The 18244-nt window shown below is 41.1% G+C and overlaps 1 protein-coding gene across 6 annotated transcripts in view; it reads right to left on the bottom strand.

Moving 5' to 3' along the window:
• Positions 1-18244, bottom strand: part of Ptpmeg (protein tyrosine phosphatase Meg) — a 560698-nt gene that overhangs the window by 152648 nt on the left and 389806 nt on the right. For all 6 annotated transcript variants that reach the window (XM_070100756.1, XM_070100755.1, XM_070100757.1 and 3 more), the window contains one exon: positions 5480-5651. In XM_070100756.1, coding sequence (XP_069956857.1) covers positions 5480-5651 — 172 coding nt within the window. The remainder of the gene's footprint in view (positions 1-5479; positions 5652-18244) is intronic.

The following is an 18244-nucleotide window of genomic DNA, read 5'->3' as shown; positions in this document are numbered from 1 at the left end:
ACCTGCCAACACAGCCTTACTACCACCACCACTACCTAACCTGCCAACACAGTCTTACTACCACCACCACTGCCTAACCTGCCAACAGCCTTACTACCACCCCCACTGCCTAACCTTCCTACACAGCCTTTTTCACTGTCTAACCCACTACCACCACCACCTCTCACTGCCAACCTCCTCACACGCTGCAATAAGCCCTCACTCTGCAATTACTGCGTCGCAATGTGTTCATATTGAGGCTCTATAGTGACAAATGAAGAAACATGCAAGTGTAATGAAAAAACTAACACTGCATATACTATATTACTATCCTTCCCAGTGAGGATATTCAATATTATTATATCCAATGAGAGGCGCTAAACCCGCAACAATCATAGTACCTGGAAGAAGGGGAGAGGAGTTCCAAAGCCCTGAATCAAGAGATCCTCACCAGCATCAGGCACTGCGTCGAATGGCCATCCGCACACAGAATACTTTTCACACACACACACACACACACCAGGACGTATCTATCGGTAAGTGCCTCTGATAATTAGTAAGTAATGCACACAATCAACTTTTATAGATACTACATTCATAGGGAAGCGCTAAACCAGTATGGGTCATACAACGCTTAGGGGAATGGGAAGCAATCAGGCTTGATCAAAGAAGAGGTCAGGTTCAACTCCTTGAATCCAGAGCCCCTTACCGAAATCAAGGAACTTCCCTCGATGGTATGCAGATACAGTAACGAAATAATCCCCCCTCTTTGCCCCCCCCAAAGTACCAGCCTCTCACCACCAGTTAACCCACATACGTTTCTCATCTTCAGGTGTCCACAACATAGTGGCACAGTGCCAGCTGTCCCCTGTACACTTGAACCAAAGGGGGTGCAACACATCGCTGATGCGTCTACTATATGCACTCCGCCATTGCTACTCTCGTCACCTCCTCTCCTCGGGGTGTACATATGACATACGCCAACATTCACCACTATTTCTCTCATGATATCAAGGTCCTCGTCATGTTTAGCAACGTGGGTTTGTGGCGAGCATTATACCAATAATCACAATTTTCATCACAGGTTGTCAATCCTTCAACAGGTTTTCAGTATTATTTACCAGCTTTAATTCCTGTCTCGTATTTCTCTACAGCGTACGAAATTCATATTCACTGTACGAGTAGCGTGTTGCGTCTCGCCGACAGCATATACACTACTCAAGAACATGGTACTGATACCTAAACAGAAATTTTCTACCCACACCCCCACGGCCTAAACGGAACTAAATGTGAACCGCTCAGACTAGGCTGGGAACTACAGGAAACCTTGTTTATCAAGGAAACTCTCGTACAACACCTTCGTTCTCCCTATATCTTTTTTTTAACTATCTTAATTTGATCTAGTGTAAATATTAGAAGGAAAGCATAAAATGAATACCTTAAGATGTGTGATCATTATGTAATAAAAAAGTAGTTAAAGAACGGGAAATTTGAGAAGCATTCATACGTCTGGCAGTGTGGACATTCATTCATAGGAGCAAGCGCGTAGCATCCAATGAATGAAGGTGCAGACGGAAGTAGTGCCACTTCCACCATTGCTATCAAGCCAAACGTAACTAAGTTAGTGGCGTTACCACATCATTTTTACCCCTTAAGATATTTTTCTACATACAGCAGTGAAAATATATGAAACTGTGAGAAAAGGCCTAGCGGCAGCAGAGGAAGTTAGGCCACTATACAAAAAGTTGACATTAAAATGCAGGCAGTTATTCCACTGATAAATTAGGACACATGTGCAACACTTTGGGTATCTCTATTGTGGAAACGTTTCGCCACACAGTGGCTTCATCAGTCCAATACAAAAAAATGGTAAAGATCAGAAGGGGTTTGAGGTAATCAGTCCCTCAGCCTGGAATCAATTACATAGACTCCAGGCTGAGGGACTAATTGCCTCAAACTCCTGATCTTCACCATTCTTCTTTGTACTGGACTAATGAAGCCACTGTGTGGCGAAACGTTTCCTCAATAAAGTTACCCAAGTGTTGCACATGTGTCTAATCAACTTAATGGTTCTCTGAACCATTTACCTACAGTTATTCCACTGCACCTGTGAACGACACTAACATCTGCACAACTCACTTAAAGTATTGAAAGATTATCTTTCTTTTTAGTATTTACGCTGCCTACAATGAATTAATAACATACGTCATACTTAAAAATTACCCACATAATACATTTTTTTTTTTTTTTTTTTTTGCAAATTCAGTTTATGGAGTCGTGGGAAACGAAGGGAAAGGTAGTTAGAAGGGGGACTGTGGTAACATTACCCTAAAGGGAAGTCAATGTTACTCATGATTTATTGATGTAGCTCACCTGTGCTACCTCCTGGGGGGTCAGTGCAGTGCTGAGGAATACCATCACTTCCGGACAACGCAAACAATCATTAAATAAATTGTTTGTAGGAGCGGTGGTGAGTTGGTGTTGGAGTCGATAACATGGTGCAAACCTTACAAGATACAGCTAGTTACAGACGGTTCACCGAGGCTCGTGGGGGTGTTGGTTTTTGTGTGGGAGAGTGAGAGATTCAGAGAGAGAGGGGGGAGGGGGAGAGAGAGGAAGGGGGGAAGAGTGTTGACTATTCAAGCACCAGACAAGCCTGGTCCATGCCGAGTTCCACGAAGTAGAATAACTCTGGAAACTCATCAAGCGTATATCAAAGTTAAAGTATGTGGGTTGTGTGAGCATGGTCAATATCTAATTTAGCATATACATTATTATTTCTAATGACCGTAGTACTAACTACCTGTTGTGTGTGGAGCATGTAATCACCTAGTTACCTTAGCAGTATTCCATTCTTAGCTCAGCCACGTAACAGTACTATCGACCGGCTGCACCGAGTCCTGATCTCAGGGCCTATCATACCTACTCCTGAAGCTGTGAATGATATTTGCCTCCACCACCACATAGTTCGTTCCACTCACCACTCAGGCACTTTAAGCAGGGGGACAGCCATTATTTAACAATCTTTCATCCACAGTGGAGCTTTACCAAGTCACAGCTCCACTGAGGGTCAAACTTTGTAAAGAATTCTTGCTGCTTAATGTGTCTTTAAATTTCCTCTCAACAAAATATATCTGTCTACCCGTAGACAGTCATAATTATGTCATACCATGTCATTAAGTCAATCATATATTCCCCCCCTCCCCTCCGGTAATATTTTCTTCAAGTGCTCTTAGGTTGAAGCGACAAGTGTGGAGTGATAAGTGTGGGGTGGCAAGTGCGTGCGCGCACCACACTAATCGACTCCTGTGATCCCACCAAAGCCTCATACAGGTTTCGTTATAATTTATGTATAGAGGTGAACTCCACTCCTACCACAGTACATTCCACCTGTTGACTACCCTCACACTCACTACCACCACAGTACACTCCACCTGCTGACCACCTTCACCCATTACTACCTACTCACTGCCCTCAAGTGCCTTCTTGCATCACCGGCCTAGTCTGGTGTGTATCTTGCTGGAGTGACCCTACCTTCACCACGCTATCCACCTATCCAAGATCGTAGCTTACACTCGTCTGGTAAAAATCACCTAAGGTCAACCCTGGCCAGGATTCCATGGCAGAAGATACCTTACCATTCCCTTTGATAAACCTTTGATGAGTATCGAGAGTTTTCCTATTCCGCAGTTCAACCCTGAGACAGGTTTGTCTAGTGCTTGCCTCGAAGCAGTCGCAATATATATTTATTATTATTATTATTATTATTATTATTATTATTATTATTATTATTAAATTCTTGAGGAAGCAGTAATCACGCAGTGGTCATAGAGCGCGTTAATAATGGGAGGTAAAGAGATCTGATCCATGAAAGAGGGGCGTTGCAACTCCCTGGATGAAAATATCTTAACCAAAACCTAGGTAATCCCCTGGAAGCATGAAAAAAAGTGGTTTCATACCTTGAGTAAGTGAATATAAACGATCAGCTAGATACGCACAGGAAAGCACCGCCATCTTTCACCATGTATAACCTCGTGCCCACAAAATTGAGCGCTGAAATAAGCTGAGATAATGCACGCTAAGGAAGATCCCTTCAACAGGAAGACACTGGAAACAACAGGACATCACCGTGGAGTATTTTCATTTGTGCAAGGGTAGATAAGATGGTGTATTTCCCAGCTCTTTGTTTTATGGTGTTGCAAGTAGCAATTAAGAATGTTTCAATACAGTGGCATCTGCCGATATTGCATTCTCTGTAGATCACCTCTGCTTTGTTCCGGTACATGTAAAATGGCTAAGATCCCAAGACCGAAACGTGTCCAATAAAAATATGTCCTTTCATCCGAGATGTCACATACTCAAGTCCCGTCCATTCCTCTACAGCAAGGACGGATACCCACCTTCACCTTCCTCCCTACCCAGTCGCCACTATACACAATTTTCTCATAACTGAAAAGTGGTGTAATGACTCGTCCCATCCCATAAATTCATGACAATATTTTGGCCAACTTCGACCAGAATCAGTTATGCAGATTGAAGAATAAGAAAACATTTAATAATTTAGTTTGTATAGCAAAACCCAAGTAAGCCACAAGCCCCGACGTTCTCTTAACTTACCTATGACAGTTCTTAGTTTTCTTCAGGTGTTCGAGGGAGTGTACCGAGCCGCCGCCACCACCATACACAACTACCACTACCCGTACAGTGAGACTCTTAAGACAGAGAGAGAGAATTGGAAACACGAAGAGCAACAGTGGTAAGAGTTATGATGTAGAGGCTTAATATCCACAGCTGTGGGTACGAAGACAATATGCAGAATAAAAAGTTGTTCTGGAGAACAGGTATGGTGCTACTGACAGTATGTACATTACGATACACGTGCGCAGTTCAAAACCTTTCAAGAAAACTTTCGCCACGAGTGGCTTCTTTAGCCCTAAGTTCCATTAAGAGCGAAGAAGATACTTGGGGCGAAACGTTTCCTCAATATCTTGAACTGTGCATGTGCACCTTTATTTATTGAACACACAAATATACCGTACATAGGAGAGCGAATGAGAGCGAGAAAGAGCAAGAGAGCTAGAGAGCGAGAGAGCGAGGCTTACGACGACTTGGACCATTTACAAAGACACACTAACAGAGAGTGAGGTAGTCAGTATATATATATATATATATATATATATATATATATATATATATATATATATATATACTGGCTCCTTCACTCTTTTCTGTTAGTGTGACTGTAAATGGTTCAAGCCGGACTAACGTCGTCGTAGGAGCCTCTCTCCTATGTGCGGGCTATTTCTGTCTTGTTCAAGTCACTGTATTATGCCTTTTTTAATCCCACCACGGAAGTGGTGGGATTAAACTCATGGCGAGTGAGTCGTAAAACTCTGCATATTATGTCTTCATATACATTACAGAGAACAAATAAACAATGGCTCTTCTTACTTCCGATTCCCTCTTCCAGACTAGTGAGAGAAGACTAGTGGTGCCTTACCTGGTGATCTGGGGAAGGAGAGGCACCCACGTCACTCTCTCCTGACGAGGCGGACGATGACGAGGTGGAAGGTGGTGCTGGGGGCGGGGCCAAGGGGCGTGCCACGCCCACGCCCTCCTCACCCACGCCCACACCACGATCAACATCCTCGCGATCAGCAAGCCCAGTCTCACTGCAAGAAAATAATGAACACAATGTAATAAGCGGAAAATCAATAAGAATCTTAGTCATATAACAGAAAACTATTGTAAGCATTCGTCGGACCGAAACGTCGTCGAAAGCTTTTCTCCCTTCTATGTGCGGGTTATTTGTGTATTGTTCCAGTCACGGGAATGTGCCTTTTTGTTCTTGAGGTTCTCTTAATTAAGCACTTTTGTTCTATCTACCACACTCATCTACCTTCACATCTCTCAAGGCAGACAACAACAACATCCGGGTAGATAAAATGCTAAGAAACTGATCACTAACATAGCTAAGTAGAACGTGCCAAGTGTAGAATATACTTAAACTAGAGGGGAAAAACGATACATTTCATATATAATGGAAAATACTTAGGGATAATCTGCGCACTAAAAATATATTGAGCAAGAGATACGGAATGAAGTGCAAAGTAAACCCAGTGAAAATCAGATTTATCGTAAGCACTCAAAGAACTTTGTTAACATCTGTGTTCCACGACCAGCAGATCTAAGAAAAGCAGTATTGCTGGTACCGTTTTTTCCAGCATATGAGACGCACGATACAAGTATTATAACGACAAGTCAGGGTTAATTACCCCTCTTACTTAATGCTAAAGCGTAATCCAAAGCCTACCCTTAACCCTTGATCCTGACCATACAAGGCGCAAGGTGATTCCAAGACTTTTTGTCGGAAAAAAGGCGCGCCTTATATGCTGGAAAATACAGTACATAGCAAGAGGAAAGTACACAAAATAAAACAGGAAGTGTCTAATCAGCCACGTTGTGAATGCTACGTGAGTCTACGTCCTGTAGATAGTAATAGCTTGGTTGATGTATATAGTATCACAAATACGTATGTAAATATATAAACTAATAAACTTATTTGTAAAGCCTCAAAGTATAAGAAGGGATAGTGACCCAGAATAATAACAGAAAGCACTCTGGTTTATTTCCAAATATAACCTGATTTGTTTTTAGTTAAATGTATGACACTTTTCACTTGGAATACTTTAAGTATGGAGGCGGTGAATGTATGTAGGTGCTTGAGAGTAGACGTTTCTACAGATGGGACTTTGAAGTATCAGAATATCAGATGAACGACAAAACGAATGGACAAGCGGTAGAAAGTAGCAAGAATATAATATATATTTTGCATCCATAAAATCTTTTAAACAATAGGATTCATGCCACTCAAACAATATATTTGTGGCCATTTTTTTATAGGATGTGTCAGCTGGACCATCCACCCTCTTAGATCGCAGAAGTTAATTTAGTATTACGTGACAGATGCAGATCATGTCGTTCCTCTCTCTTTAGAGATAACAGCATATTTGCCATCGTAATAATACTGTAAAGTACATCTAGAGACAGTCTATATAGGAGTATCCTAGGAACTGTGATTAACAGTTATGATCTTAAGGGAACACTGTACTACAGATGATCCAAGGTCAGATACAGGCAGCAGGTTGCCCCACCTCTACACACATACCATACCCAAACATTAAGTAGTGTTTATTGTTGGTTTATTGCTTTGGAATACTCTTTAGGCATATTCTGTTATGTCAGTGTACAGCTGTAGTGGGTCATAAGACACCCATCACAGCACACAGGTGTGTTTAACACCACTACCTGGAGAGAGAGAGAGAGTTCCGGGGGTCAACGCCCCCGCGGCCCGGTCTGTGACCAGGCCTCCTTAGGTCAGTGTTCCAGGATGCGACCCACACCAGTCGACTAACACCCAGGTACCCATTTTACTGATGGGGAACATAGACAACAGGTGGAAAGAAACACGTCCAATGCTTCTACTCTGGCTGGGAATCGAACCCAGACCCTCACCGTGTGAAGCGAGAGCGTTAACCACCAGGCCACCAGAGTCCCTTGTATACATTAACAATTAAAAATATAATCCACACACTATGACCTCATGTTAATAATGCAGTACAATCTTTATATTTCTAGCTTCTTTAGTAAGTTTATCCAAGTACAGGTACGCATAAATAGTTACATAAATTATCATACATAGCAGCATATGTGAAGATTTCCTAAGATTACCCAAGAAAGTCAGACAAAGTGACTTATTTCCATTGGGGTCCTTGGAGAATATTAGTAGTCCTCCCTGTAGGTACCATTGTGGGCAACGAGGCTCACTTGTAGTGCAGGATGACGCTGTAACACTCGCCACAAGAATATCCCTAATTCTGTAACATGTCTAGTTGCATTTATTAGTCTGGTGGCTAAAGCTCCCGCTTCACACACGGAGGGCCCGGGTTCGATTCCCGGCGGGTGGAAACATTTGACACGTTTCCTTACACCTGTTGTTCTGTTCACCTAGCAGCAAATAGGTACCTGGGTGTTAGTCGACTGGTGTGGGTCGCATCCTGGGGGACAAGATTAAGGACCCCAATGGAAATAAGTTAGACAGTCCTCGATGACGCACTGACTTTCTTGGGTTATCCTGGGTGGCTAACCCTCCGGGGTTAAAAATCCGAACGAAATCATCTTCTTCTTCTTCCCCTTATGGGCTTCTACGCTTCATCCAACAGTAGCAGAATACACCAGTCTACCACATACACAAAGAAAACCGTTTGCGAGCTCTTCACAGAAAACGTAAGCATTATAACTGAAACTTATTTTTTTTTTTTTTACAAGTTTTTCAGTCTCATCTTCACCTTTTTTTTCAATCATCCTTCACTTTATACACTGACAGTTATTCATGACGATTTAATCCGAGTTGACGGTGTACATATAACACTACATATAACTGACTGGCCAGTTCCTGGCTAGTTACAGTATCGTAATTTGCTTATAACCACTTCTTCGTGGATGCTCCCCCTCAAGGAAGGTTCCTTGATGTTGGTGAGGGGCTCTTGATTTAGGGAATTGGATCTGTGCTCCAGTTCCCCGAATTAAGCCTGAATGCCTTCCACATCCCCCCCCCCAGGCGCTGTATAATCCTCCGGGTTTAGCGCTTCCCCCTTGATTATAATAATAATAAATTCGTGGATGCTCTAACCAATTATTTTCATCTGAGACGTGATTTATAATTTATACCAACAAGAGGGTTATAGCTACTCAACCATAAAATTGGCATTATTTAAAATGAAATTATACGAGTTTGTCCATAGGAGCGTGGGATGGCAGCATCCTGTGTGACGGTGGTGGAGCCCATGTGTAACATACCCCAGACCTGCTGCAAGTGTTGTAATTCAGTTGCAACTAATGCAAAGATACCACTCTATAAGGTGGAATTTTCTTCGTCAGGAAACACCAGTAACAGCCTGGTCGATCACTCCCTGATCCACCGCGAGGCCTGGTCATGGAACGGCCGCGGGGGCGGTGACCCCCGGAACATCCTTCAGGTATATTGACCCAACAGTGCTACCAAGCATAATATTGACTCCACAGTGATATTGAAATATAGTAATATGATCTTATAAGATAAGCAACATGTCCTTTCATATCATACATGTTACATAATGTATACATGATACAGAAGTCGTATAAGTCACTTCATAATTATATTAAAAACAAAAACAATGGTGCATATATTAGGTTAGCATATTTAACTTGCTATAAGATAACAAAATGTCAGTAAAAGCACTTTGGTGAATAAAAAAAAATACACGGCTTCATGAAGTAATTTTTATTACATAAAGCAGGAAATCTGGTCCATGAGGTTAACAGACGGAGACTGAGCCAGGAACCAGATTTAATCCCGCTGACACAAATTGGTGGGTACGTAATAGTAAATGCACAGAAACTATTTTAAACTATTTTAGTGTCCTTTTTGACATTTCCACATTGCTATGGGGTTTCCTTCTTTATGGATAACCTTTGAAGTTCTTTTCAACGTCATTCAAGAGACAGAGAAAGATCAAAACACAGTGTGGTAGTGCGTGCTGAATAATGAGGATCATCACCACAATTTTTTCTTGCCTTCTTCAACAAATTACACCAACTGTATCCTAACATGAACAGTTACCTGAACTGTGGCTAAATGTTAAATTTCTTGAACATTCAAGCCCCTAAAACTAATGATTGCTGTCTATGACGGCGGAAAAATGTAGTTGTACTCAGGTTTGACAACGGGTCACTTGGTTTCTACCAGCTACCAGAACATAACGGTTTAACGGTAGAGCGATCAAATCACAACCGAAAGAACTTGAGTTCGATTCTCGGGCTTAGCGCTACGTATGGACAAGCCTCTTATGGCCGAGTGCCCCTGTTCACCTAGTAGTAAATAGCTACCTGGGTGTTAAACTATAGTAGGTGTCATCTTGAGGAAGTAGTAGCAGCAGTACCTTATTAAACAAGGCTGGGCTTTGAAGCGAGATGAGGTAGTTTACCACCTATTACCATATAAATGGAATTATACGAGTATATAAAAAGTGAAGCTTCGTACTAAGATGATGGAGGCTGAAAGAAAAAGTCTCATTCGTTTTAGCTGTTACATTGAAATACTGACCTCTGAGTGAACATTAAAATACTGACCTCTGAGTGAACGTTAAAATACTGACCTCTGAGTGAACGTTAAAATACTGACCTCTGAGTGAACATTAAAATACTGACCTCTGAGTGAACATTAAAATACTGACCTCTGAGTGAACATTGAAATACTGACCTCTGAGTGAACATTGAAATACTGACCTCTGAGTGAACATTAAAATACTGACCTCTGAGTGAACATTAAAATACTGACCTCTGAGTGAACATTAAAATACTGACCTCTGAGTGAACATTGAAATACTGACCTCTGAGTGAACATTGAAATACTGACCTCTGAGTGAACATTAAAATACTGACCTCTGAGTGAACATTAAAATACTGACCTCTGAGTGAACATTAAAATACTGACCTCTGAGTGAACATTAAAATACTGACCTCTGAGTGAACATTAAAATACTGACCATTGAGTGAACATTAAAATACTGACCATTGAGTGAACATTAAAATACTGACCATTGAGTGAACAGAGTTTCCAATTGTAACGTCCTGTGGCCTTGCGTGGCGTCTCAAGGTGGTAGTTTTTATGTTTTCCCCCGAGGAGTGTATATATAAATAATGGAGATATTTAGCTATGCAGCAGCCAAGCGAGTACTCTCGTCGTCCTTCATGGTTGGCTTATTAGCTTAAAACCTTATCAACTGCAAGAGTGTCTTATGAGAATAGGTGTATACACCACAATACCTTTAACTTTGATGAGTTTCGATAGTCTTTATATTCTCGGAGCCCGGAATTGGACCAGGCTCGTCTGGTGCTAGCCTGGTCAACCAAGCTGTTGCTGCTGCAGGCCCACTACCCCACATATCCATCACAGCCTGGTTGATTTTGCACCTGGTGAAGATACTAGTCCAATTTCCTCTTGAAGACTTCTACACTTGTTCCAGAAATGTTTCTGATATCTTCAGGTAAGATGTTGAATAATCTGGGGCCACGGATGATGATACAATATTCCTTTATTATGCCCACCACACCCCTGCTTTTCACTGGATTTTACACTTCCTCCCATCTCTCTCCAGGTAAATCTCTCTCGCTCCAGTATGTTGTTATGGCAGTGTGCAGATTTGGGATCAGGCCCTCGAGCACTTTCCAGGTATATATATTATCATGTATCTCTCTCCCCCGCTCCATTGAGTACTTACTTAAGACTAAGACTTCCCAGTAATTTAAATGCTTTACTGGCTCTATGGGGGCCGTGAACGATCTCTGCATTTGTTCCAGCTCTGATATTTTTCCTGCCCTGAACGGGGTCGTTAACACTGTACAATATAAGTGACATCTAAACTGCCGTATTTGAGCGCCTCTGCAAAGACAATGATTATGTATAAATGATGGTGAACGTGTTGAATGATGAAAGTTTTTTCTCTCTTTTTTGGGTCACCCTGCCTCAGTAGGAAACGTCCGACGTGTTAAAATATAGAGACGAGAGCATGGTCAATTTATCTAAACCGAGTACATATGTATATCAGGCCTTCATAAAGAAGGCTATGCAATTCTCATAAATTTACACTCAAACTTTGCTGATATTTTTGCTATTTCAGGCTTTCATTTATCAGGAAAATATTTAAATAAAAACGAGCACTTCTGACATTTAATGGGCAATGAGATATATATATATGACGGCACACATTAACACAAATGATCAATGTGGCTGGACAGTTCTCTCGTGTAATCTGAACACAGATCTGCCATCTACCGGCCAAAGCATTTATTAATGGCGGCAACAAGTGGGTGGCATTAACTTGAATCAGCGGGACCCAATATTTCCCTATCACGATCTGATCACGCTAGTTTTTTTTATGGACCATAAAGCAAAAACCTAATCTGGTTATTCGATCCAAAATAATGGGCAACATAAATATTTTTTTTCTACACAATAAAGGTCATGTTGTGTGATGATTTATTTTAGTTAAGGCAGCAACTATAGCAGACGTCTCGTAGAAAACGAGGGCCCCTCATATTCTACAATGGGAAACTGGTCTAAGGTAGCCGGAGAGCACCAAGTGAGATAAGTGTGATAATACTTTCTATATTCTAAAATAAAATTATGTGAAATTATATTATATAAAACATTATTAAAAAAAAATAATAGTGCTGGACAAACGACATAATTGCATTCATGGAGCATGTACAGATAACATTCACTGCCTTAATTCACTCATTTATAGAGAACACCTTGCTTTTCGGCCAGTACTCTTTGGAACGTATACGATGCGTGTAATTATTTACATCTGGAAAATATCGAGAGAGCAGTTATAAATCTGAACAATGAGTAACGGTTAATAACACACGAAGGTTCGCTAGTGTAAGACAGACCATATGAAAATCCAGACTGCAATAAATAAAGGGATATTTACATACTCCTATTGGGTCTATGGCTTTGCTTTAATTATGAAGGTAGAATAATATCTAGGAGACTCTTGACTTTCGTAAAAAAAAAAAAAAAAAAAAAGTGACACATCCACCTGGTGGGCTGCCAACTACAAGCACCAACAGTGTGGCTGACGAGGTCGCAAATCAAAACCTGTACACAAATAATCCGCACTTAGGAGACAAACTTATTATGACGTTTCTGTCCGACAAGTCGGTCCGAGTCGGAGCGAAACGTCATCGTAAGTTTCAGTCTCGTAAGTGTGGGTTATTTGTACACTGTTCTAGTCATTGTATTGTGACTTTTTATTCGTAAAATGACCTGATCGAGACCTGGCCTCAGGAGGTGATTACAAGAAGCAATCCCGTCCCTTCCCTGAGTTATTTTTCATATTTCCACTTAGTATTAGTGTGTTTAGGTAAGACACATATGCAACAGTTAGGTATCTTTATTTCGAAACGTTTCGCCTACACAGTAGGCTTCTTCAGTCGAGTATAGCAATGTTGATAGAAGCAGAAGAGACTTGAAGACGATGTAATCAGTCCATCACCCTTAAAGTTTTGAGGTGGTCAGTCCCTCAGTCTGGAGAAGAGTATTGTTCCATTGTCTGGAATAATATGGAGTTGAAGTGATAGGATGGAGCCTCTTATAGCGCCATGAGGTGAGACGTAGGTCACTAGTAGAGTAAGAATGTAGACATTGAGAGGTCAGGTCCCTCTCAAATCCAGCCATTCTCACTAGTAGAGGTTGTTGAAGTGGTTCCAAGTCTGTACCATTAGTAGTACCATTTGTGTAGTATTAGTACACAAATAACCCGCACATGACTAGTTACTCGTCCAAGTCGGAGCGAAACGTCGTCATAAGTTCCTTTCTCCTATGTGCGGATTATTTGTGTATTGTTCCAGTCACGGTATTGTGACTTTTTACTCTCTAATTGGCACACTATGACGTCCTTGTTATGGTTGTGCGGTTCATTACATGAAGAAAACAGTCAGCTGCAGGCATGGTAACCTTACCTGCTTCTACTAGGATTAGCTCTATGATAAAATTACTTCATTCCTTAGCTATTAATAGTATTACTACCATTACTACTACTATTACTGTTATTAGTACTACCACCCCCACTATTAGTTTCTACCACAACTACTACCACTATTACTATTATTGCTAACACTACCACTATTATTATTATTGCTATTACTGCCACTATTATTTCCATTATAATTCTACCCTACAAAACGCCAAATATGAAAGGTTTCCGTCAATGGATGAATTTACACCACACACTTTAAATATAGCGAAAAAATATTGTAGAAAGTTTGTAAACAGCGCCTTGACACACCTCAGTAATCTAGTGAACGCTCCGGATGTGACCACCAATGTGAACCCTGTGTATGTACGTTTTAACTGTGTGCAACAACCACATCTGTGTACATGTATTTTAACACCCACATCAGTGAGCATGAGTTTATATATATATAATATATATGGGTGATGAATGTTGCAGCGAAGAGAAGGCTGGAGGCAGTGGAGATGTCATGTCTGAGGGCAATGTGTGGTGTGAATATAAAGCAGAGAATTCGTAGTTTGGAAGTTAGGAGATGCGGGATTACCAAAACTGTTGTCCAGAGGGCTGAGGAAGGGTTGTTGAGGTGGTTCGGACATGTAGAGAGAATGGAGCGAAACAGAATGACTTCAAGAGTGTATCAGTCTGTAGTGGAAGGAAGGCGGGGTAGGGGTCGGCCTAGGAAAGGTTGGAGGGAGGGGGTAAAGGTAGTTTTGTGTGCGAGGGGCTTGGACTTCCAGCGGGCATGCGTGAGCGTGTTTGATATGAGTGAATGGAGACAAATGGTTTTTAATACTTGACGTGCTGTTGGAGTGTGAGCAAAGTAACATTTATGAAGGGGTTCAGGGAAACCGGCAGGCCGGACTTGAGTCCTGGAGATGGGAAGTACAGTGCCTGCACTCTGAAGGAGGGGTGTTAATGTTGCAGTTTAAAAACTGTAGTGTAAAGCACCCTTCTGGCAAGACAGTGATGGAGTGAATGATGGTGAAAGTTTCTTTTTCGGGCCACCCTGCCTTGGTGGGAATCGGCCAGTGTGATAAAAAATAATAAAATAATAATAATAATAAATATATATATGCATACATGTGTTTCAACCACTGTTGTGTCTGAGCACGTGTTTTAACAATGGGGAGGAAGTAGAAAAATTATTGATTTACACTGACTAATTAAAAGAAAGTTAAACAAGGGCTTTGAAATATTCTTACATTTGCTTATACTTGTGTTTGGAACTGTGTAACCTTTAGCCTTCTGGACCCGGACCTGTCTTTCAAAACATTGTATATAATTAACTAAATATTTATATATTGAGCAGAAAATTATTTTGTAAGCAGGTGGTGGTTAGCAGGAGTGGGAGGTGAGGGATGAGGTTCGCCGGTTGATAAGACACCTGTGCAACAGTTGGGTATCTTTATCCGAAACCTTTCGCCTACACAGTAGGCTTCTTTAGTCGAGTACAGAAAAGTGAGCAGAAGCAGTAAAGATGTAAAGATGATGTATTCAGTCCATGACCCTTGAAGATATAGTCTTGAGGTGGTCAGTCCCTCAGCCTGAAGAAGAGTTCAGCTCCATGGAGCTGAACTTTTCTCCAAGCTGAGGGACTGACCACCTCAAATACTTTTTCTCCGAGGTCGATTGACTATTTACATCATCTTTACCTCATTACTACTGCTTCCTCTGTATCTGAAGAAGTCTACTATGTAAGCGAAACGTGTCATCAATAAAGATACCCAACTGTTGAGCATGTGTCTTAATCTTCAACTGGCCTGACATCAGTAAGAACAAGGAGAACTTGTTACTCATGCAGAAGTACAGAGATGTTTTATTTATGTTTTTCTGAAATACTAACAGACAGAGATACAACCCAGAGCAAATCACTTGCTAAATTATTAACACAACATCGATATTTGGAAGATTAACAGTATAATTCTAATATTCCAGAGAAGTGACAGGCAGAAGGTGCTACACCAGCTATAGACCAACATCCCGGCCTGGAATTACTTTTAAGATGGTGGGTAATCAAGAGAGAGTATTATAATAATCAAGGTGGAAGCACTAAACCCATAGGATTACCAATAAGAGAGAGTAGTAAAACACCTGAATGCAAAATTAATAAGAACAATACAATGGAAGATTACAGGAAGACCTGGGCAGGCTACAGGAGTGGTCGAGGAAATGAATGGAGTGCAACTTCGGCCAGTGAAAGGTAATGAAAGTGCATGGTGTTGAAAGATGACAGGATTAATCTTATTAAAGTAACGAACGTGAGAGCAAACATGACACCAAATCTCTGCCCAAGTAAATAACACCTGTGTTCCACGATCAACACAATTTCAGTAACCTGATGAGGGAGTCTTTTAAATGACTGTAAACACTGCACCTGATCTAGTATTATAAACCACATGTGCAACAGCTGGCTATCTTTATTATTGAAACGTTTCGCCTATACAGTAGGCTTCTTCAGTCAAATAGAGACAATAGGTATGGTGGTGAAATAAAGATGATGTAATGAGTCCATCAACCTTGGATAAATAGTATTTGAGGTGGTCAGTCCCTCAGCCTGGAGAAGAATTCAGCTCCATGGTCTGGAGCTATATATAGCTATATCACCAATTTGTCGGTATTTAAAAAATACCATTTTCAACAGATCTACTAGAGCACATAAGAACACAAGAAATGATTAACAGTGCAGTAAGCTTATTGGCCTATACTAAGCAGGTCCTTCTCAGACCCGAACCCATTAACAAAAATATCTGCTCAGCCCAATGTCAATGCTACCCAAGGAATAAAGTTGTTCCTGTTAACATTTGCAAATAACACTTTATAAAGATTTTCCTCCATTTTATATTACAGAGGAAAATCTCCACAGGAAAATATGTTACAGAGCTGAAAGTATTTAAAGGGAAAAATACTGTGTACATAAAGTAAACTAACAAAATTATTATGACGAAGCTGAAACATTAAATTGTCATTACATCACATGAGACTGGGTGATGGTTAATTTAATGCTATAAAAAGCATAACTTGCGCAACACTAGGAATTACGAAGCTTCAGAAAATAAGTGATAATTTGTAGACGTCGTTCCACCAGTCGTGCATGAGTTAAGTTAGTGGCGGGCTGACAAATACAGGCGCACCTACCCAGTGTTTGGTGTACCTACCCAGTAAACGCGGCTAAGAATGAAGCTTTTCCCATGTCTAACTCTAGAATACTCAGTGTTGAAACGTGAGTTAATACTACAATACTCCATCACCACTACTGTACATCGTAACAAGACACCATCAACACCACTATACATCGTAACACGACACCATCACCACCGCTACACATCAAAACACGACACCACTACACATAACCACACGACACCATCACCACTACACAACCATACACCAGCATCATCGCCTGTACACATCATAACAAGCTACACCAAACTCTTGAGATTTTCATTTGTTTAAAGCCTATCTACAACACGAGGGGGTTATTAAGGCTACATGTCATCTATATACATACATATATCAAGACTATTTCAATCAGTAAAATAGTGATTAAACACCCAGTGTTTATACTCAGAATACATACACTTAATCATAATATTTACAAAGATATACAACTTATGTGTATTTGACAGTGTTTATCACTGAGTGTTTATACAATGATAAACACTCTGCAGTGTATATATACAGAGATGTACATCTTTTAGTGTATATACAGAGATGTACATACCTTGTAATGTATATAATATACTGTGAGTGGCAAAGTTTGCGTGTAGAAGAGGAGACAGATTAAGATAGTGTAACTAATCCGTGTATATTACAACACCAGTCGTCACGCTAGTACCCACCACCACTACCACCACCACTACTACCACCAATACCACTGCCACTACTACTACTACCACCACCATCACTCACAGCCGCCACCACCACCACTACAACTATCACTTACCACCACCACTGCAGGTAATTACCACTGACATATACTTTCTAACATATTATGAACGCTCTGTGCTACATAATCATGATGTTTCCCCATAGAGAGAGAGAGAGAGAGAGAGAGAGAGAGAGAGAGAGAGAGAGAGAGAGAGAGAGAGAGGAAGCACTAGTGAGTGCTGAAGGTGTATCACCGTTATGTGCATAGGAAAGAGAGAAGCTCACAAGGGACATACAACATCTGGAAAATGTAATGCACTAAGTTCTGATCTTAAGGGAGAGTAGATCCAACTTCCTGGATCAAGAGTTTCTCCAGCGGGTCGAGACATGTGGTGAAGTCTCCTTACACCTGCTGGCACTGTTCGCCTAGCGGTAAATATGTAGTACCTGGAAGCTACTGTTATGGTCCATCGTTGGCTCAATGGCCAGTGGCTTTCACACTGGTCTGGAGTTTTACCACTCACTCGCCATGGGTTTAAACCCCACTCGTTCCATAAATGTATGCCAGATTTCAGACATTACCCTAACTCCGATAGATTTCGAAAAAGCCATTGACAACATGCCTATGCACTCAGCCCCGGGCCCAGACTCGTGGAACTCTGTTTTCATTAAGAACTGCAAGAAACCCCTCTTGCGTGCCCTAAGTACACTATGGAGGAGGAGCTTGGACATGGGTGAAATTCCACAGTCACTTAAAACAACGGATATAGCCCCACTCCATA

This window comes from Cherax quadricarinatus, chromosome 74 (genome assembly GCF_038502225.1).
Source record: "Cherax quadricarinatus isolate ZL_2023a chromosome 74, ASM3850222v1, whole genome shotgun sequence".
NCBI lineage: Eukaryota > Metazoa > Arthropoda > Malacostraca > Decapoda > Parastacidae > Cherax > Cherax quadricarinatus.
This window is presented reverse-complemented; position numbering and strand designations above follow the sequence as displayed.